Below are 21,419 nucleotides of genomic sequence, written 5' to 3'. Positions count from 1 at the left end.
ACGGAGATCTCATTGCAGTAACTTGATGGAAGTTGTCTTCTTTGGCTGGTATGTCCACGGGTATTGCTCTCAGCATAGGTGAGGATGGTCCATCGCTAGCCCACTTGCTCCAGTTTCTTTAAGCCCTAGGTGCTTCTCCAGCTTCGGGAGTTTCGCCGTCTTTCACTTGATGTCTCGCCCTTGATCGGCTAAATATATTTCCGATAGATCCCTTCACCGCTCTGACCTCACTAGTATCTCTCAAGTCACGCGACCTGAATATTTCACGTGACCGCAGCTGCGTATCAATCACGTGCCACATCATCACGACCTTTTCATCATCAAGGCGACTACCAACACGACATCCCCATCCACCATTCTTGCGACCGTTGAAGCGGCTTTCAATCCGGATGTAGCTGCGGTGTTATCTTCTGCGGTAATACAAGCTCACTCATATCTTTGCGACTTTTGATTTCCATCATCATGTCTGACGGTACGTTTTCGCAAGCTCTCCCGTGTGGCCCCATACTGATCCCCACTGTAGCCGATATCGAGGCCGTTCGCCGGCTCCAAGCTGAGCGCAATGCTGCTGCTGCTGCAGGCAAAAAAGGTTCCAAAACCTTCGACCAATCTGGTCAGCGTACTGATAACTCGACCAAGGCCTCCCTGACGGAATCCTTCGACAGCTTTCTGTACGAACGAAATGGAGCGGACAAGTTCCAAGGCTACGAAACATCGATCGCCGTCGATGGCGAGGATGAAGAAATGGAAGACGCAAATGGAGGGCACAACCTGGTTGGCCAATACACTGCTACCAGAAGCCAAATCGATGAAATGGCGCAAGGACATGGCGTCGAAGAGGAGGATATTCTGTTAGGCCGTGAGAAAGCAGCACGAATCGCTGACCGCGAGACTGACTACCAGAAGCGTCGATTCAACCGTGGCGCCTTGACCCCGACACGCGCCGATCCCTTCGCTGCGAATGTCCAGGCTAACGTTGACGGCGAACCACAGACCTACCGTGAGGTTATGGCTATGCGCGAGCTGGACCGAGAAGAGGAGCGCGTCAAAAAACTGATTGCAGAGAAGCGCGAGCGTGGCGAAGATGTGACAGAACACCAAGCTACCTTGAAAGCGGTGGAACAGGATAAAGAAAACGCCGAGGCGGGATCGACAGTTGCAGTAGCTACAGACAGAAAGCGAAAGAAGCGATGGGGCTCGACTGAAGAGCCTGGCGATTCGGCCGAACCAAGCAAGAAGTCACGTTGGGCTTCGGCTCCTGATGCTGCGGCACCCCAAGCACCCGCACCTCTCCCATCGAGGTGGGATCTTGCGCCGTCTCTTACAGCCGCCACGCCCGTCGGCAACCAAGGACTCGCTACTCCTATGCATCCTTCGCAGGGCGCTCCCGCGGCTGCCGGATTCGGAGCTGATATGCCTGTTCAAATGGGCGGTTGGTCCGATGAAGAGCTCGATATCATGCTTCCAGGTGAGGCGCAAGGCTATAAAGTCCTCGATCCTCCTCCTGGATATGAGCCAGTTCGTGCTCATGCCCGCAGACTCATGGCTACGCCAGCGCCCGTTCCCAGCGCTGTTGGCGGTTTTATGATGCAGGAGCCGGAAAGTGTCCAGTCTGTGGGCAAGGATCTTCCAACCGATATCCCCGGCGTTGGTGATCTTCAGTTTTTCAAGCCGGAGGATATGGCCTACTTTGGCAAGCTAATGGAAGGCGGCGATGAAGCTAGCATGACTGTGGAAGAAATGAAGGAGCGGAAGATCATGCGATTGCTCCTCAAGGTCAAGAACGGTACCCCGCCGATGCGAAAGACCGCTCTGCGACAAATCACAGACAATGCGCGCGATTTTGGTCCCGGAGCTCTGTTCAATCAGATCCTCCCATTGCTGATGGAGAGGTCTTTGGAAGATCAGGAGCGCCATTTGCTGGTCAAGGTCATTGATCGAATTCTCTACAAACTGGATGATCTCGTTCGTCCATATGTCCACAAGATCTTGGTCGTCATTGAGCCCCTGCTCATTGATCAAGACTATTATGCTCGTGCTGAGGGTCGAGAGATTATCTCGAATCTTGCCAAGGCCGCCGGTCTTGCTACAATGATTAGTACTATGCGTCCTGACATTGACCATGTCGACGAATATGTGCGAAACACCACCGCACGAGCTTTCGCCGTTGTGGCCTCTGCCCTCGGCATTCCCGCCCTCCTCCCTTTCCTCCGTGCTGTCTGCCGCAGTAAGAAGTCGTGGCAGGCCCGACACACTGGTGTCAAGATTGTTCAACATATTCCTATTCTTATGGGTTGCGCCATTCTCCCTCATCTCAAGGGGCTGGTGGAGTGTATCTCTGACAACATCAGCGATGAACAAGCTAAGGTTCGGACGGTTACCGCTCTAGCTGTGGCCGCTTTGGCTGAAGCTGCGAACCCATACGGTATCGAAAGTTTCGATGCCATTCTAAACCCTCTCTGGACCGGTGCCCGTAAGCAGCGTGGCAAGGGTCTCACAGCCTTCCTCAAGGCTGTCGGATACATCATTCCCCTCATGGATGAGGAATATGCCAATTATTACACCACTCAAATCATGGAGATTCTTCTGCGTGAGTTCGCCTCACCAGACGAGGAAATGAAAAAGGTCGTCTTGAAGGTGGTTTCTCAATGTGCCAGCACGGCAGGTGTGACTGCCGGCTACTTGAAGGAGAATGTCTTGGCCGAGTTCTTCAAGAGCTTCTGGGTGCGGCGTATGGCACTCGATAAACGAAATTACCGCCAAGTAGTCGATACCACCGTGGATTTGGGTCAGAAGGTGGGAGTCAGCGAGATCCTCGAGCGCATCGTCAACAATTTGAAAGACGAAAGCGAGCCGTACCGCAAGATGACGGTCGAAACTGCTGAAAAGTTGATTGCATCCCTTGGTGCTGCAGATATCTCCGAGAGGTTGGAGGAGCGCCTTATTGACGGTGTTCTCTTCGCCTTCCAGGAACAAAGCATTGAAGACCTCGTCATTCTCAATGGATTTGGCACGGTGGTCAATGCACTTGGCACACGCTGCAAGTCATATCTTCCCCAGATCGTCAGTACTATTCTCTGGCGTTTGAACAACAAGGATTCCAATGTTCGACAACAAGCAGCCGACCTCATTTCCCGTATTGCATTTGTTATGAAGCAGTGCGATGAGGACGTTCTCATGGGCAAGCTCGGTATCGTACTCTATGAGTACCTGGGCGAAGAATACCCCGAGGTTCTCGGCTCCATCTTGGGTGCTTTGCGTGCCATCGTCACCGTGGTCGGTATCAACCAGATGCAGCCTCCCATCCGCGACCTCCTACCCCGCCTTACCCCCATCCTGCGCAATCGACACGAAAAAGTGCAGGAGAACACCATCGATCTTGTCGGCCGTATCGCCGATCGTGGTCCGGAGGCCGTGAATGCCCGTGAATGGATGCGTATCTGCTTCGAGTTGATGGACATGCTCAAGGCCCACAAGAAGGGCATCCGTCGCGCGGCCAACAACACATTCGGTTTCATCGCCAAGGCCATTGGTCCCCAGGATGTTCTGGCCGCTCTTCTCGGCAACTTGCGAGTACAGGAGCGTCAGTCTCGTGTCTGCACAGCCGTCGCCATTGGTATCGTGGCCGAGACTTGTGCTCCGTTCACTGTGCTCCCCGCGCTGATGAACGAGTACCGGGTTCCCGATCTCAACGTGCAGAACGGTGTGATCAAGGCCATATCCTTCTTGTTCGAATATATCGGCGAGATGGGCAAGGACTATGTCTACGCTGTCACGCCGCTGCTGGAAGATGCTCTTATCGACCGTGACCAAGTCCACCGACAAACCGCTGCCAGTGCCGTCAAGCACGTCGCCCTCGGTGTTGTTGGACTTGGCTGCGAAGACGCCATGGTCCACCTTCTCAATCTGCTCTTCCCCAATATCTTCGAGACCAGTCCCCACGTCATTGACCGGGTCATCGAAGCCATCGAGGCTGTCCGGACGGCTGTCGGCTCAGGCATCGTTATGAACTACATCTGGGCTGGCTTGTTCCATCCTGCCCGCAAGGTGCGCAATCCTTACTGGAGACTGTACAACGATGCGTATGTCCAATCGGCCGATTCAATGATCCCTTACTATCCAGAGATGGAGGGTGATCTCGAGCGACCGGAGCTATCGATCATGATCTAGGACGACGATGTGCTTTTGACGGTTGTTTTCTCTTCATGCATTATTAGGTACAGATTTGGTGATGTGTTACTTGCGAGCCGGTGTTATCTTCTTTCTATCTCCCTTTGGGTCAATATTTTCTTCATACAGAGGGATGTTTGGCGTATCTGTGTAACTGTATCTTTTGCGAAAGTTGGGAAAATATATCAATTTCAATTTGGGATTCAATTATTCGGATATCTTCGTAAAAGAGTCGGGTTGCGATACCTAGATACCTACTGGGTAGGTGTGTGATATATCCGTCAGACCTTAAGTCGGCCCCGGGCCGGCCAACCTTAGAAAATTCAACCTTTGGGCAGCTTGCAACCGATAAATGGATGCTATTTATGTTTATCTCTGTTGCTAACACGAAGTCCACGAAAACAGTCTTCTTTACAGCAAATTTATCCTATCTAACTATATTCACCATTATTGCAAACCAAACCAGCCCAGGTCCTGTAGAGTCGATCGCAAATCAATCGACCAAGCATGGTCGGACAGGGGCAATATCAGGCAGGGATCGCTCCGATAATCATGTCAATCACGGGACTGTTAAACCCTGAAAACACAAAATCTGGGGTAAACATGTCTCACGTTGTACAGATCTATGATCCAGCCTTGGGAGACCGGACTAAATGGTGTATACTCCGTAGTGGTAAAATCTCCTACCCTGTGACTACAGTACGTAGTCAGTCAGCTTCTGACAAGATCACCACCTGTTGAATAATCCCTCAATCTTCCATCCATAAGGGGGATATCGTATCCAACCACTCCTCCCCCCTTTCCCTCTGAAATCGCCACGCAAAAAATAGAAAAGAAAATTTCAAAAAATAACTCGTCACCTCAGCAAGAAGCAGAAAACAGAAATCAAAGAGGAGCCGTAATAAATCTCCATTTAAGGATGCCAAGAGCGCCAAATGCCTAAGCTTGCTGTGGGTAGGGCTTGGCGCAGGATGTGGCCGCGTAAGCTCGGGCAGATGTGGCTCTTGTGGGGAATGGGATTTTGTAGATATTCAGTTTTCAATGTAGGAATGGGGTTGAGTGTTGCCCTGCATGGCCTTAGAGGGTATGCGCAGGGAGAATATGCGTATGCTAGAATAAGGGACTTGAAGTATATCAACCGCTTCCTTGTTTCTTGTCTCTGTGCAGAATAGATTCGTTATGTTGTACGCAGATTCGGAGTGCAATGATCAATAGGTATATACAACATCCATTGTACTGTGTACTCCGTAGATATCGAGCCAAACCAGGAACTGGATGGAGAACCAAATCTACAATCTCCCGACCAAACTTCAAACTACACAGCCTCCCCCTGAATTCAGGGCGTGAACCAGAAATCTCGTAATCCGCGGACTTGCGAACCGCGGAATGGAGAAGATTTCATTTCCTTTCGTATTTCAGCAAGCAACAAGCAACAAGCAATGGATTCGATACATGTAGTTAGTTACACGATGTTCTAAGTACACAGGGATATCGATTGTGTAACGCCCCTTTTTATTTTACCTTTCCCATGGGTTTGCAAGCTCGAGTTTTGTTTTTTAATATTTACGGATTTCTAATTCCGTGAACTTGGGTACCGGGAGCTATCCAATGTTGTGTGGACAATGTAAAATATTCTAACTGCAAACACCGTAGCTAATCTCCTTTGACCGAACTACTCCGTATCTGTTTGTCTTTAGCGAATGTTGTACGGAGTAGTGACGCGGCATAGTTGAATACTTCGACTGTATGCTGTGAGACCCTGCATCTGAGGTTATGTTGTACAAGATCAGATCGTGGGGATGGCACATGCAGGAATGAACGCCGAGGTAACACCGATACAGAGAGCCCAATTTGGTCTTGAACATATCATATTGTACAACGTCTATGTCATCTTGAAGTCTACAACATACATCTAAAGATAGTATGTACTGTGTGTAGTAGAGTATGGAGAAGGTCTTGCGCATCAACGCCAAGAACCGTGGTAGCTGTCAAGACCAACCTCGGGAAATTCCAGGATTTCATGTGAAGGAAAGGTGGAGACCATAAAAAAAAGTAAAAAGACAAGGCAAAGTTAAAAAGAGAAAAGGTTATGTGGAGTGTGGACAGGGAAATGGAGATCCAAGATCCACTCAGCAGTGACTTGGTGCAACAGGGATTCATCATTCGGCAGTGACTCTCGGGGAGGAGACTTGCTCTTATCTACAGTACTCCGTAGTGAAACCATGTCTGGACTCTCTACCATAAACAACCCTATTTCGTACAAGTACTACAGTAGGTATGTCTTGCTTGTCTCATTTGGTCTACTAATTAGGGCAAATATTAATTCTACTGTAAGGCAGATCTGTGAGGATTCAAGCTTATTATTATTTTCATTGGAATTATTTCATTTACCAATCCATTCAAGGGATCGAAGACCCTGCAGCAAGCCCCATTCACGACGGTTGAGGCACACAGTGAGGGGGTGTGTGTGGCACACTTTTTCGTCGATCGGGCGCCTTTGGCGCGATACCATATTGCGACTACCCCCCTCTTGCCTTCTCGACGTCAACGAATTACAGCGTGCATTAGGGCTTAGGCTATTTCTTCAAGGTCTTTCTTTACTTTATCACACACGCAGTATTGGCTATCTTTCCTGTAGTGTTTCTGATGTCCAGTGACATAGGCCAAGACCAGTACGCAGTAATTACTCCACTTTCTGCAAGTACATCCTTCACCAACGGTTGCCAGGGGAAGCTTGCGTTGTTTCTCATTTCTACAATATCTTCATGAGTCATGCCTATGAACGCTACTATAGGTAAGGCTATACTTTCCGATTCGAGTATGTAATTCGGAGAACAGGTGGCTTGTCCGTGTCAGAATGTGGCTTTTTTAGAGCGCACACCGTAATTTGCGTGTCCAATAGTCACTTGTCTCGACACCAACGGAGATGGGTGGTGGGGGAGATCCGATCAGAACTGCCGTGTAGCGCCTGTTCAGTAGTGTTCAGGCAAAGAGTATTCTTCAGGCAAACAGGGGTATTCAATCCGAACTCCTCCGACGTTTTTCCGAATCCTTTCCAACACAGATCCTTTGCGCAATCTTCGATGACATCAAGAGCTCCTGATAAGATGTCGATATTCAGGGACGAATTACTCAAGACGGTTTAGTTAAAAATGCATGACTTTGCCGTTGACCAGTTGGCGGGTCCATTCTCGAACGAGGGAAAGCAAACTCCATACGGAGTAGTTAGTTATGGTCTGAAATTAGTCTATTAACTCTTAAGTTGAAATTGACAAGTGAGTGCGACGATTTCCTGCTTGAGTGCCCCCCACTTACGAACGTTTCAGGTCATTAGCGTTGACCCTGGGAGTGGCAGTGTACCTAGCGGGAAATGTGGAGCCGGCTAGGATCGCACGCAGGGATCACAGCTTGGGGGACCAAGCCAACGGGCGTTGCGGGGAGGAGGGATCACGTCATCTGTTGTAGTCTCATGGATAGGTTATTGTAGCTACAAACAGAGATGCGAATGAAGCCAGCAGCGAATCCGATAGAGAAAGTAGATAGCTGTATGGAGTAGTGAATACCCGAAAGCAAGAGAAAAGACCTTGGTAAGGTCGGAGCTATTTCCACCCAGACAACCAAGGTCAACCTTCCTACTTTGTTGAACCCTTCACCCAAGGAGCAGAGATACCACGTTGATTTGAAAAGCGCGGGATGAGCACGCGTCAGCTCCTGGTGGGTCTCCCGATGCAATTGGTCTATCAACAACTGCCAAGATCGGCTATCGACTATCTGCCGTCCCCAGGTGGGGCCTGCTTGCAACTGAATTCTTTTTATTGGACAGCACGGCTCTGCACAAACATGTAAGAATGTGGACCCGGTGGTACTAAGCTAATCCTAATTAGATTGGGCCGGTCGACGCTAGTCCCAAAATACTCAAAGACTCCAAGGGGGCTTCCGGTATCGGGAAAGCGACCTCGGGCAATCACCGACGCTTAGGAAGCTGTGGTTCAATGTTGGAAAAGGGACTGGTGGAGTGCCATATGGAGTTGGAGTTCATCCAATTTATCCGGACTCCTCGTGGAAGGTGGCTTCCACGGGTCACCAATCCTCCACTATGGATGTGGATGCAAACACTTCCAATATTGAATATTGGAAGAACGGTTCATTACGTTCTGTGGTTCTAGATAGAAACTTTAAGACGTTTATTTTCTGCAGAATAGAGTGAAGGATCATATCCACCAAAGTACATCTACAGAGTACAGAGTACATACTGAAGAAGAGTCGGAAATATATCCGCAGTATCAAATACGATGTACATGTACAAAGAACGGTGATGTGCACACAATGTCAACCTTGATTTAGGACACTGACGATCTGCCGTGTGGGAACCGCCAAGATCGAAGCCCCGTGCAGATGACAGGCCTTGTTGGTCAAGTGTACCTGATTGACACTCGGCATTGAGGCGGATCGTCAAAACGTGCTCGATAAAGATCTTATTGTTGATTACTGTGTACTTAAGATATTTCTCTTTTTATTCCCCTTTTAGCCATGAAGCTGATAATCATGGACGATCGATAGTAAATGAAGATCTGGGGTTGCTCCAGTGCACGATGTACGATGTACATAGTTTTCCGATATCTTCTGCAACGGACTGGATACAGCGTATTTTGACCGCCCTTTTCCTTTTTTTCCTTTCGAAGGGTTCGGGAAAATTTCAGCGGGTTTCTCGGAAACCGATAATTAGCTAGATGGACAAGCTGACGGGAAAGAAAAGACGCGTCATTAATCACATTAGCCGTGCTCACGGACTACATTGTCCCTGGATGAAGAAAAAAGCGGTCAGCGGAAGGGTCTGTGAAGAGAAAGAGAAAAACACCTGTGGACGACCTTGAATGATGCTCCACAGTCCACACCCTCCCGTGTCAACAGATACACTTTGCGGACTGTCCATCCGGCCCAATCCGACTGCAGCCAAGGGATACCTTCCATCTCTTGACACAGACTTTGAACTACTGAACGCCATCTTCAATGTGTACTCCGTATGTACTGCGCGTATACGAATTAGTACTAGTAATTGAGGAACCACACACAAACCCACACATCCAAAAGCCTCTTGGCGTCTGCATTTTCACTGCTTTTCTTTCCCCTCCCCATCCACTACCATTCACTCAAAAATCAGCAATCCAAACGCCACATTTGCCAGCACAGATGGCGTCCTGGACCCATTATTGCGGATGCATTTGAAGTGGGTGATCCACACAGTAGGTCGAGAGAAAGGGGAAGGTTGATCTACTGGATCTGATAGTCTGCATTGCTTGTTTTTTTTCTCGGTCTGATCTTGCTGTTACTGTGTAGTTCTAGTCTGAGTGTACTCTGTACGCTACGCCTCTTAATTTCGCGGGCTCCATACGGGCTTCTGAGAATGAGGCAAATCGCTTGAACATGGAGTTCGATATTGGATTGATTACTGTCTGGTCGCTTTCACTGAGTAATGTGGACATTGGCGTTTGTTTTGTTACCCGACTGCCCAAGTGCTCAGTTTCGAGGTTTGCGCCCGGAAATTAGTGGGCTCGGCAGAGCTATATCACCGACCCTTTTAGCCGAAGGGTGGATAGTTGGGACTTTACATTTCACAACGTTAGTTAGAGCAACAAGTCAGACTCGATAGTGAGAGTCGGAGAGATCTTTCGTGTTCTCGGCGTGGAAGTACGCTAAATTCCGCCCTTGGTACACCAGCACTTCCCCGAGAGCAATACAACATGGAAACAGACAGACTCAAAATAGAGTGCCTGAACAGCTTGTACAATTCTGATAGAAAGAAACTCTATCGACACCAACCCAATCCGCTAACCCGAGACCACGGTCGTTTTCGAGGCACATCCACATGACCCATGGACAGCCACCTCCCCTTACTCCATGCGACCAGACAACGGTGACAACCACCCAGTCTTTAGCAAATAAGTGCACAAAGTTCGCGGTACCAAGATGTTGGCCGATCTGGTAGACTGCGATTCTAAGTTTTTCCAGAATAACAGCGCACCCAACAGAACGCCGTGGCGCCGCCATGGTTCAACGGAATGCGGAGAAAGTAACCACAGTATTCCCAGCTGAAACCGAGGAAACCCCATCCATCGGAGAAGCGATTTGGAGGTTCCTCCAAGGTGGTTGGTTGATCCATGGTAGAAGCTCCTAAACGGCTTCGATACCCCACAGTGGCAAGATCGGGTCGAGCATGTTTCGGCTGTCTTCCCTCGGGAGAGCGGCGGTTGATCCTCCCTCAAATGGCCACTTTGTGACACTCGACGGACAATACCATGTACAATACGGAGTATACTCCAGTCTAACCGTTGTAGGCTATATCCTGTCTCCTCCCCGGTGTTCTAATCACTAATCGCTGTAGGAGCCATGTGTGATTGGACAGGGGTCGAGGTTAACTCGTGGTTTCTTCAGCCTCTTCCTCGGCTTTTCGTAATGATCTCCCCCCTCTTTGTTGCTTCGCATCCTGTGATCTGAACCTTGTAGTACTCCATAACGAACATCCCCGACCTCGGGGCTGACCTTAATCCCCGAAGCTCGGGGACCAGATTCCCGGAAATTTATCTATTGGAGAGTACTCACTATTGAATGGCGAACTTTAAGCCAGGTTCCACTGCACGAGGTACAGGGAGATTATCCAACGAAAATGAAGAAGCAGAAAAGACAAAAAGGAAAGAACTATGATGATTTGATGGGGTACTTTTGTGATCTGTCCAATTCAAGAGTTTGGAACATTTACCGCGCTATTGCGGGAGCCGCGCCAGTCCCAACAGGGGTCTTTTCCAGGGCTCTGACGTCGATTTCCGGATGGTTGGTCTGCTTGGCCCCCCAGTCCCCAATTCCCGGGAGGGGAAACTTGTCGCCCGTGGGAAAAAGAAACTACCGACTCTTATCACAGGCTTAATACGAGGTTGTCACTTTGTGTTCTCAAATTTGTTGGTCCCGTAGTAGATTTAGAGCTGTTCCTATGTGATACAGCTCGCATGGCCCGGCTAATGGCATCGTCCGAATTGAAACTTATGCATTCCGCCTGCAGGAGGCTTATTCTGTGTTCCGCTGGGGTGAAAACATATTGAACCCTCGTCTAGTTGCGACCGAGAGATATGCCGTGAGGAAGAATGAGTTCCTGTTTGGAGTGTTCGGAGGATCTCCGAATTCAGTACGTAGTGGAAGTCATCGTCTTGTCCCTATGAGCTCGGCATCCCTACTGCCCCCCATGTGGAGCTCTCCGGATGCATTGTGCATCCCACATGTCTGTGTCTAGAACTAGCACGAAGTGTACGGAGTCAACAATAACATACTACGCAGATTTGGAGTCGAGGTACTGTAGATGTCCAATGTTATTACATTTTTGCCGAACTAGTCAAATGGAGTTAGGATGCAGCCAATAATGTCGAATAGTGATTCGATAAACGTCCCCTTCTCTCTGATATGTAAGGTCGGGTTTGCGCGCTAGGCCCTATCTGTGCCGTGTCAAAGGCCTATGGCTTACGCCATTCATTTTTTTTGGGGGAGGGGAAAAAGGAAATAGGAATGGGAAGCAAGTTTCCTATTTGCTTACTCTGAAGGCCGTAGGGTCCAACAGGTTGCCAATAATAAGAGTTCCCGTATACGATGTATGATCTTCTGCTTTGGGATTTGTCTTAAAGTCTGTCTTCTGAGTGTTTGACTCGGAATGTTTATGGCTCTATCTTCCACATTACTCATGGTGTATCTGACATATTCGATGACTACTAATCATCGCTTCATCAAGAACTATCACTATCATCACAGTCATATTGACCCCCACGGCACGGATGTACCCATTGACACTGGGATCTGCCCCGCTACATTGAAACCACGCCTTCGAGGCGAACCCTTGGTGAGTTTATTTCTTGGCGGTTCCTGTTTTTCTTAAATGTTAAATCCTTTTTGCATTTAATTCTCGTATTTATCTCCATTATTCTGATCCAATCAATTCCCAATTTCTCATGCGGTTTTCTTTTTCCCTCAGACACGGCACGGTTGGACCACTCATCAACCGCCACCACGGCTAGTCTCCCAGTGAACATTCCCCTAGCCCACACCCTCCACACCCCCTTTGATTCTGAGGTCACCGACTGCTTTTTGAGTCCCATGATTTTGGCTGGTCATTATTCGCATTTGTCACTTCAAGATGATTTCATGTTATATCTTGCTCTTGGTTACTTGCGCTCATATCATATTGTGTTGTATGGTTCCCGAGCCGTCCGATATCGGAGGATCTAAAACTACAGTATTTGACATTCCTCAAAGACTTAGTGATTCTCTAGATCTTCGATTCCTCAGCCTAGTTAATGCTTAACGCAATTAATATATTTTAGACGCTGATCGAAGGGAAGGGTAAATGGGTTTAGTATTCTTCTGGCCCTAAGCAATGCCTCTAGGGTGAAAAGATTTAATAAGAATAAAATAAGATAAATCTGTAAAATTAGGTAAATATTTTTTGAAAAGGTGAAAAAAAGAAAAAGAAAAAAAGGAAAAAAACTCAAAAAAAAGAAAATTCCGGTATTATTTATTCCCAGCGATCTGCAACCCCCGACGGGACGTCGTCAGTGGCACTTGGGAGTATGGGATCATGCCTCACACCTTATATTGTTCCTTCATAAGCTTCGCCGATCCCCTTCCCCAGACTGTTTCTCATTTTCTCTTTGCACCCTGCTCGGATTAATATAAAATAATTGTTGATCATCGGGCATATCACTTGGTCTTCACGCACTCCGGATCAACACAGTCGATCACTCTTCTCCCAAAGAAAAAAGAAACATCCCTTGGAATTCGAGTTCCAAGCGCACTCTATACAGTCCCTACACGCGATCGAGTCGCGAATCTATCCCCCATGACGATGGTTATGGAAAATCAGAACCGCCCGTATGGCGGCATGAGCTTCGACAATGTTTACCATCACACACCACCACAATTCACAGATCCCTGGGCTGCAGCGCACACCTCCTCCCACTCGACACCCCCAGTCTACGCGACTTCCATGGGCAATGGCGCCAGCATGCCCCTCGGCCAGATCAAGGCGGAAGAAGTGAACCGCGCCAACATGTCCATGCCATACCCCAGCGTCCCAGCGTCAGCGCCGTCAATGGTGGCTGGGAGCACCTACGCGACCACCAACTACGGCCCCGAGGTAATGGGAATGCAGCACGAGGTGCCGCGCACAACTTTTGACCAGACCCCCTCCTACACCACCGCACCCCCCAATGAGCAGTTTCGCGCCTTCTGCCTACGCTCCCGTCAGCTACGCCCCCATTCACCCCTCCCCACAAGATGCCCGTCGCATCTCGCACTCGTAAGTTGATCTCCGAGAGCCCTGCTCTGCAATCGCAGAAGCTGACCATTCCCCCCAGAGACGCCGCTCGTGTTGGATCTACAGCTGCTGGCCCTACATTCGGTGATGCGCTCGACGCCAGCCGCGGAATGGTCGCTCTCAGCCAGGACCTGACCCCGCGCAACATCTACGGGCCCGGACCCCGTGGTGCGCGGAGCTCAGCTGATTCCTACGGTTTCCCTTCCACCCACTCTTCCGCCTCGTCAATCTCTTCCGGCGGCAACTACCCCTACTACAGCGCCTCAGTGGGCTCCGTCGACTCTTCCGTGACAGACTACAGCTCCACCACTTCTGAGTCATATGAATCGCGCACTCTTCCACGTCCGGCCAGTCTCTTGGCCGGCAGTGCTCCCCCTGGTCCGCAATCCATGATGAGCCAGTTTAGCTCGAAGATGCCTTCCAACACGCAGAAGAAGCACAAGTGCAAGGTTTGCGATAAGCGGTTCACGCGTCCATCTTCGCTGCAGACGCATATGTACAGCCATACTGGCGAGAAGCGTGAGTTTTCGCTTCAAATCTTTGATCTTCAGTTCATGTACTAATATCCTCTCTTAGCATTCGCGTGTGATGTTGAAGGCTGCGGGCGGCACTTCTCCGTTGTCTCAAACCTGCGTCGACACAAGAAGGTCCACAAAGGCGAGAAGGACACCGGTTCTGGCGATGACGACGAGTAATCTGTGAATTTACCAATCTCCATACGACTACCTTCTTCTACTCGACAAATCCTTCGAGCATGCTCTCTCGACCTCTGCGCACACAGCGCCGAATCCTTACCCACCGACCTCTTTTCCATACGAGCCATTCCGTGATCCATAAGTGGCATCATTTCTTGAAAGGCTCGTTCCTTGTCTCGTACAACAGCTTGGACCACCGTTCTTCTTTTCTCAGCATCAACTCGAAGCATTTTCTGAAGCGATATGAGAAACTCACCCACACGGTCTGTGAATATTGGATTCGGCCCGAGGGCCACGAGCAAGAGAGAGCCTTTTCCTGCTTTTCATCTTTTTCTGATGTTCATTTCCTTCAACCCACGTTATGACCATAGAGGTTCGGCTGGATGCGTTGTTTCATTTCTTATTCTTTCGCTAGACCTGGGCGTCCCTTTTGTGCTTTTTCTCGATACCATGGGGGTTTGTGATGATTCGATGTTTTTGGCTTTATTTCACAGGCTATTGCCTGCTTCTTTTCATAAATCTCTACCCTGCGTCTGCTTGGTTTAGACCATTTTATCACATTTACCTTTTCTTTCGACTCTCTGCCTCAGACCCCATTTCCCACGGGTCTGCGTTTCGAATGCACTTAACGTGCACTTTGGGTTGGTGTTGGTCATGATACCCGTGGCATAGGAAAGCATTTGGTTCCTATTTTTTGTTTTGGGCCCTGCGAGGCCTTTGGTCGAGTCTACACAGTCGCTACTATCTGTCTAATAGAAGACTTTCTGAACATTTCTGCTCCTTGTAAGGCTTTCTATGCACATCCTATACAACAAACATATCAACATCACAACCGTCCAAGTCTTCCACTTCCAGCTCTCTCAGCTGCAGCTCGACCTGCACGACGCCCAAAGACAGCACCAGAAGTCAATCCACTCCCACCGGGATAGTTATCATAGAAGATACCACCAAGCATCTCCCCAACACAATACAAACCGGGCACCTCCTCATTCGTCGTCTCCGAAATCACAGCCGCAGTCTCCGGCCTAACAGCCAACCCCCCAAAAGTAAACGTAACGCCCGCCGTGACCTTAACAGCCAAGAAAGGCGCCTTATCAACCGGCAAAGCCCAATTCGACTTCGCAACCGCCAACCCATTCGTCCTCAACCCATCCTTCACAGCAGGATCCCACCTCTTCCTCTCCTCCTCTCCCTCAACAGAAGCATTATACTCCCTAATCGTCTTCACAAACGCCTCCGTATCAACAAGCCCAACCTCCTTACACTTCCCCGCCAACTCCTCAATAGTCCCAGCCTCAATCCTCCTCACAACCTCATCCCGATACTCCTCGTCTCGCAACCACCCCGTAGTCCGCGCATCCCAAATCTGAAACGCAACCTGCCCAGGCTGCTCCAGCACCCGCCGTCCAATCATCGCATATGTATAATTCCGCATATCAAACCCCTCATCCACAAACCGCTCCCCGTTCCGATTCACCATAATCCCAAGCGGATACCCGCTCTTCGTGTACTGGTTCGATATCTCCCGGTTCCCGGAGTGCGCACCTGCATCCGCATCCCACGCTACACTGTGACATCCACTCCAGTTCCCGGCTGTCTTGGCGCTGACATCGCGACATGCAATCTTCAGCATTTCGCCCGTGTTATACGGTGTTCCGCGCACGCTTGCTGCGTCCCACCCCGGTCCGAGCCATTGCGCGCGGAGCTGTGGATTGGCTTCGAAGCCGCCGGCAGCCAGGATGACTGCTGATGCGGCAATGGTTGTTCTTCTGCTCTTGGAGACAGGGGCAGAGTTGACGACCTCGACGCCAACGACCGCACCGGAATCGTCTGTAACCAGCGCCGTGGCGGCTGTATCGAAGAAAACGTCGACGCCGGCATTTCTCACGGCGCGCAGCTCGTCTTCCACAAGACCTTTCCCGCCGTCTTCGGTCTTTAGCGCAAGACCACCCCAGAACTTGATGCGGCCGTTGACTTCATAGGCTTGGCGGTTGAAGGAGAGCTGGAAGCGGACGCCGTTAGAGGCTAGCCAGGTGATTGCGGCGCGTGAGTCGGAGACGAGCGCTTTGGAGAGCGCGGGATCGGTGCGTCCACCTGTCATGCGCTGCAGGTCTGCGGTGAAGTCTGATTCTGTGTAGGGGTCCATGTCGATGCGGGATGCTTGCGAGGGGGTGGTGTTGTTGACTAGTGGGAGGAGGTCGGATAGGCCGTTGTGGACTGTGCGGAAGGCGCCTGCTGTGAAGTAGGTATTGCCGCCGGCCCAGGAGGAGGGGCTTTTCTCGATTACTGTTACTTTGAGGGTTGGGTTTGTTTGTGCGGCTGAGAGGGCGGCGCTGAGGCCGGCGTTGCCGGAGCCTATTACTAGGATGTCGGTTTTTTGGGAGAGGGACATTTTGAAGACAATGTTGGTTTGTGTTCTATGTCTGATAGACTGATTGAGGGATTGAGGCTTGAGGAATGGGTGGATGATGCGTCTTGGAGGTGTGGTTGGTTTTATACTGGTGTAGTTAGGGTTCTTCGGGGGTTCTCCGGCTGGCTCCCCGCACTCCCCGCAGGCGGGATGTCGATCTCCGCGTCAGGGATTTGGTGAGCTTCCATTGCGATGGTGGCTTAGGTACCCGTAAAAGGTGATAGTCATAGGTAGGCCCTTACCAATCTGAATCTATCATCCCCGTATCGCATGCTCGTGGGTCTATATCGGCGTCTATCTGGAGCTGTACACAGTACGACGGATAGAATGAATCGCGATGCCATTATGATATTTAACAAAGACCCCATATTCTAGTCGCCCGTTCTGATATGACCACGGCAGACAATGCAGAACCAGCCCCAACGCCAAATTTAACAACGTCCAGTGGACAAAGTCGCAGAGATATTCAGTGAGCTCGACAGCACCAGGCATACCGCAGCTCCATTCGCCTGATTTAAGTTTAAGCAGGCCACTAGTGAATCCGGTCCAGCTTGGCCCGGTTCATGGCAATTTGATCGTCGACGTAGTCGCTCTGCAGCCAATTAGTCTCATATCCATACCCGTACCAAAATTGGGAAATTGCAAAATCTCACCTTGCCCATAATACGTTCGAGGTGTCTGTTCTGCTCGTCCAGCTCCTTTCCAGTGGCCTTAGCAAGACCATTCAACCGGCCAGTAGCGCCACCAAGCAGATCCAAGTTCTGCTCAATCTCATCCTCCATCGCCTCGTCCTCGCTATCCGCCTCGAATTGATACTTGGCACGCTCAGTAACGCTCGCCTTCTTTCCCTTGCCCTGCTTCGCCGCATCGCGCTGGATATCGCGGAACACTCGGTCCATGCGCTGATTAGTCCCGTGCGCCTCAGATCGCGTGCCCTCACGAATCTCCCGCTCCTCGCGGTGTGTATTGAGGGTCTTCTCGTCACGTTCGCGCCGACGCCGCGAGGCGGTGAACGGGTTCGCAACGTGCACGGCAAACATGCTCTTATTGAGCGTCTTGAGCTCCTTCGCCTTCTCCTCCGCAATGCGGCCCTCAATGGTCGTCATGTCGAGGCTCTTCTCCGTATCGTGGACGGACTCGCCCTGCGCGCCGAGGCGAGCAAGTGTCGCACGACCGGTCTCCTCAGCCTGCGCCGCAGCCCGAAGTGCGTTCCGAGTTGACGCCACATCGCCCTGTTTCACAAAACGTATCTCGTTCTTCGTCGCTTGCACTTCTTCCTCCTCTTCTTCCTCTGCGGTCAGCTGTCGATCCTGGAAGGTCGCCATGCTGTACTCGTTGCTGCCACCGCCGTAGTTATTCTGTCCCTGACCGGTTCCATTTTGACCCTCCGTATACGGCGGAGGCGCGTTATCGCGGTTCCTGTTGGCGCCGCCGAATAGCTCATTGCGAGCGGAGTCCGATGCCGCGGGGTCGTTGGGATCGGCACCGCCTAGACCTCTCCGTAGCCACCGGTTCCATAGCGTGAACCTGTGCCAGAGCCTGAAGCTGGAGAAGCAGCGCCTGCGCCGCCAAATCGATCACTGCCGTAGCCGCCTTGGTTTCCGTATTTGTTCGGGGCGTAGCCGCCGGAAGGGTGTTTCTGGTCCGAGGGGATGTTGTGGGGGTTGCGCGATGAGGAGCCTCCGTTGGCGGCTGGGTGGTCGGCAGGTAAGGGGGCGACACCGGCACCAATCTTGGCCTTTGTGTATGGGTCTATCGGAATTGGTTGGGCGTAAGGGTTTGAAGGGGGGGTTGAGGGGCTCTTCTCCTTCTTCCGCCCGAAGAGCGCTCGGCGGCTGGAGTCCTCGTCGCCATCATGCTTCTTGAAGAGACCCATGATGTGTGTTAATTATTGGGGTTGTAGAATATTTGCTGAATGGATTAAAATGTTCGGGGGCAATAGGAAGTACAAGAAAGAAAAGGGGAATCAGAAAGAAGAGACAAGAGAGACGAATAATCTGAGACGCCTTCAGGGGAGCTAGATGTTCGAGATCGCCGCCTGACGGTAACTTTCATACGATCGACAAACCAAAGTTACACAGCACCACGATAGAAGGTGGCGCAGCCATAACCATACGAATACCAAACCTAGGCAGTTACATCAGCAGTGGCAGTGCTAACCCAATGCGGGCGCAGTGGCACTTCACGTCTCTCTGTTTATTTTTGGCCACGACGTTGCCTCTGGATGAAATGGCTCCTTTATCGGGGTCTGATGCGGACCATTTTAGGGATAAGGCGCGGAGAGATCTCCTCACATTGCTGGAAGGCGTGAGTATAGCTGCCTGATCTTCTGAAACTGCGCTAACTACTCTCCAGGCCCGGGGTAAGAAGAACCTCGTCATAAGCCAGGAGCTGGCTGGCCCAGTGGGGCTGTTTGTTAAGTTCTCCGTGCTTCAGGAGTACGGCGTGGATCGGGTCTTCTTGCTGGAAAATGCAAACATCGACTCATCACAACGCAATGTTGTGTTCCTCGTTCGTGGCGAGAAAGCTCGCCACGTTCGAACTGTAGCAGGTATGACATTGTTTCTTTTTGCCCCCTTTCAGCTGTGGATTTGGGCTCTCTCATTGGGTCCTTTCAGGGCGCCATCAGGTTACATAGGTGACCTCCCTACTCTATGTAATCTGGAGAAACTTACCCTAGATTGATAACCATTATCAACGTACAAGCTCGTTTCATTAGGGCCCTTTCCCAATATCTCTGATTGAGTGCCATCAGGATGAGCTGACATTGTTATCATAGAACAAATCAAACGGCTGCAAAATAATGGAAACGTTGAACATGAGTTCTCCATCATCTTCGCTCCAAGACGGACCCTTGTAAGCAATGCGGTCTTGGAGGAGGCAGGGATCATCGGCGACGTGAATATCTCCGAGCTTCCACTTTATTTTATGCCTCTGGAGCAAGATATCTTGTCATTGGAACTCGATGAATCGTTTGAGGATTTGTACCTGGTAAGTTGAAAGGCTTCACGTCGAATAAGGGGAACATTCGCTGAATTGGACCTGCAGCACAAAGATCCTGGGTGTATCTTCCACGCCGCCAAGGCCCTCATGGGCGTGCAACAACGCCATGGGTATTTCCCACGTATCGTGGGGAAAGGCGACAATGCTCGGCGACTGGCAGATCTCCTCTTGCGCATGAGAAAAGAACTTGATGCAGAGGAGAGCTCTGGATTGGCGGACCCGTCTGCCAGAGGGCTGTTGCCAAGTGCCAGTGTCGAGAACTTGATCATTATTGACCGAGATGTGGACTTCGGAACGCCCCTTCTAACACAGCTCACATACGAAGGCTTAATTGATGAATATGTCGGAATTAAGAACAACCAAGCAGATGTCGACACTAGCATTGTCGGCCCTGCACCCACGCCACAGTCTCAAGAGTCATCTAAGGCACCCCAGCAAGTCAAACAGGGACTGAAGAGAAAGATCCAGCTCGATGCCTCGGATCAATTGTTCGCCCAACTGCGAGATGCAAACTTCGCAATTGTTGGCGATATCCTGAATAAGGTGGCACGTCGCTTAGAGACCGAGTACGAAAGCCGCCACACGGCCAAGACAACAGGCGAGCTTCGAGAGTTTGTCAACCGTCTACCAACCTACCAGCTGGAACACCAAAGTCTTCGAACCCATACCAATCTAGCCGAAGAAATAATGCGACTGACTCGATCCGAAACATTCCGTAAAACCCTGGAAGTCCAACAGAACAGCGCCGCCGGTGCCGACTCCACATATCAACACGAGACAATTGAAGAGCTCATAGCTCGAGACGTCCCACTGAAGACCGTACTACGGCTTCTGTGTCTGGAATCTTGCATGTCTGGTGGTCTCCGCCCCCGCGACCTGGAGAGTTTCAAGAGACAAATCGTCCAAGCATATGGCCACCAGCACCTCCTCACATTCTGGGCACTAGAGAAGATGGAACTCCTCCAGCCTCGATCCTCCGCCACGACCACGCTCCTCCCTACATCCGGTGTACAAGCCGGAACAAAGACCAACTATGGGTATTTGCGCAAGAACCTTCGTCTTGTCATCGAGGAGGTCAGCGAGAAGGACCCGAATGACATTTCATACGTGTATAGTGGCTTTGCGCCCCTCAGCGTCCGCCTGGTCCAATGTGTGCTGCAAAAGTCATACATGGTCTCGCTGATCAAGGGTGGTACACCTGCTGCCTCGCTAAATACTGCCAGCACGACGTCGCCTGGCTGGCTTGGCTTTGAGGACGTGGTCAAGAGTGCGCGTGGTTCGACTTTCAATATTGTTCAGAAGGGTGATGATAAGGCTGTGCGGGCTCGTCAGACTTTGAGTGGCAATTCTGCTACAAAGACTGTGTATGTCTTCTTCCTGGGTGGTATTACGTTCACGGAGATTGCTGCGTTGCGCTTCATTGCTACGCAGGAGGCTCCGCGGAGGAAGATCATTATCTGTACTACCAGTATCGTTAGTGGTGATCGGATGATGGAGGCTGCTATTGAGAAGGGTAGCTTTGGTAAGGCGGAGTGAATGTGTCAATCTATCTCTAAGCGATCATAACGATACCTATGCTGTTAATTCTAGGAAATTTGAGCTCAGCGCTACCTATGCACTTCTATTTTGACGTACTTGGAACAACGGCAGATCGATGAGTGTCTGACCTATGCGGTCCAAGCGCTTTCAATAACCTACCTTACATAGCTTTCACAATGGAACCTGGAAGGTTCCATCCAATTTCATGGAACTGTAGTTAGATCTGAATCCAGATTATGGAAAGATATAC

General features: G+C 50.5%; 5 protein-coding genes across 5 annotated transcripts; 3 read left to right on the top strand and 2 right to left on the bottom strand.

Annotated features, from left to right (window-relative positions):
• Window positions 1-462: 462 nt before the first annotated feature.
• Window positions 463-4,170, top strand: N7515_005830 (U2 snRNP complex subunit HSH155; the record flags this gene model as incomplete). Its single annotated transcript, XM_056666574.1, has 1 exon — window positions 463-4,170. The coding sequence occupies one exon, from the start codon at window positions 463-465 to the stop codon at window positions 4,168-4,170; it is 3,708 nt and encodes a 1,235-aa protein (XP_056520170.1).
• An 8,881-nt stretch (window positions 4,171-13,051) lies between these two features.
• N7515_005829 (C2H2-type zinc finger protein) lies at window positions 13,052-14,217 on the top strand (the record flags this gene model as incomplete). Its single annotated transcript, XM_056666573.1, has 3 exons — window positions 13,052-13,504; window positions 13,543-14,041; window positions 14,099-14,217. 3 exons carry the CDS (start codon window positions 13,052-13,054, stop codon window positions 14,215-14,217), a joined length of 1,071 nt encoding a protein of 356 aa, XP_056520169.1.
• Window positions 14,218-15,043: 826 nt separating this feature from the next.
• On the bottom strand, window positions 15,044-16,609 carry N7515_005828 (uncharacterized protein; the record flags this gene model as incomplete). Its single annotated transcript, XM_056666572.1, has 1 exon — window positions 15,044-16,609. The coding sequence occupies one exon, from the start codon at window positions 16,607-16,609 to the stop codon at window positions 15,044-15,046; it is 1,566 nt and encodes a 521-aa protein (XP_056520168.1).
• Window positions 16,610-17,159: 550 nt separating this feature from the next.
• N7515_005827 (putative plasma membrane SNARE protein (Sec9)) lies at window positions 17,160-18,503 on the bottom strand (the record flags this gene model as incomplete). The annotated part of the gene is made up of 3 exons (XM_056666571.1): window positions 17,160-17,219; window positions 17,281-18,116; window positions 18,137-18,503. 3 exons carry the CDS (start codon window positions 18,501-18,503, stop codon window positions 17,160-17,162), a joined length of 1,263 nt encoding a protein of 420 aa, XP_056520167.1.
• Window positions 18,504-18,790: 287 nt separating this feature from the next.
• On the top strand, window positions 18,791-21,166 carry N7515_005826 (Sec1 family protein; the record flags this gene model as incomplete). The annotated part of the gene is made up of 4 exons (XM_056666570.1): window positions 18,791-18,934; window positions 18,983-19,178; window positions 19,407-19,618; window positions 19,676-21,166. The coding sequence occupies 4 exons, from the start codon at window positions 18,791-18,793 to the stop codon at window positions 21,164-21,166; spliced, it is 2,043 nt and encodes a 680-aa protein (XP_056520166.1).
• Window positions 21,167-21,419: the final 253 nt, after the last annotated feature.

This window comes from Penicillium bovifimosum (genome assembly GCF_028826915.1).
Source record: "Penicillium bovifimosum strain IBT 22155 chromosome Unknown utg000005l_segment0_segment0, whole genome shotgun sequence".
NCBI lineage: Eukaryota > Fungi > Ascomycota > Eurotiomycetes > Eurotiales > Aspergillaceae > Penicillium > Penicillium bovifimosum.
Note: the sequence above shows the minus strand (reverse complement) of the source record. Positions and strands in the feature narration are given on the sequence as shown.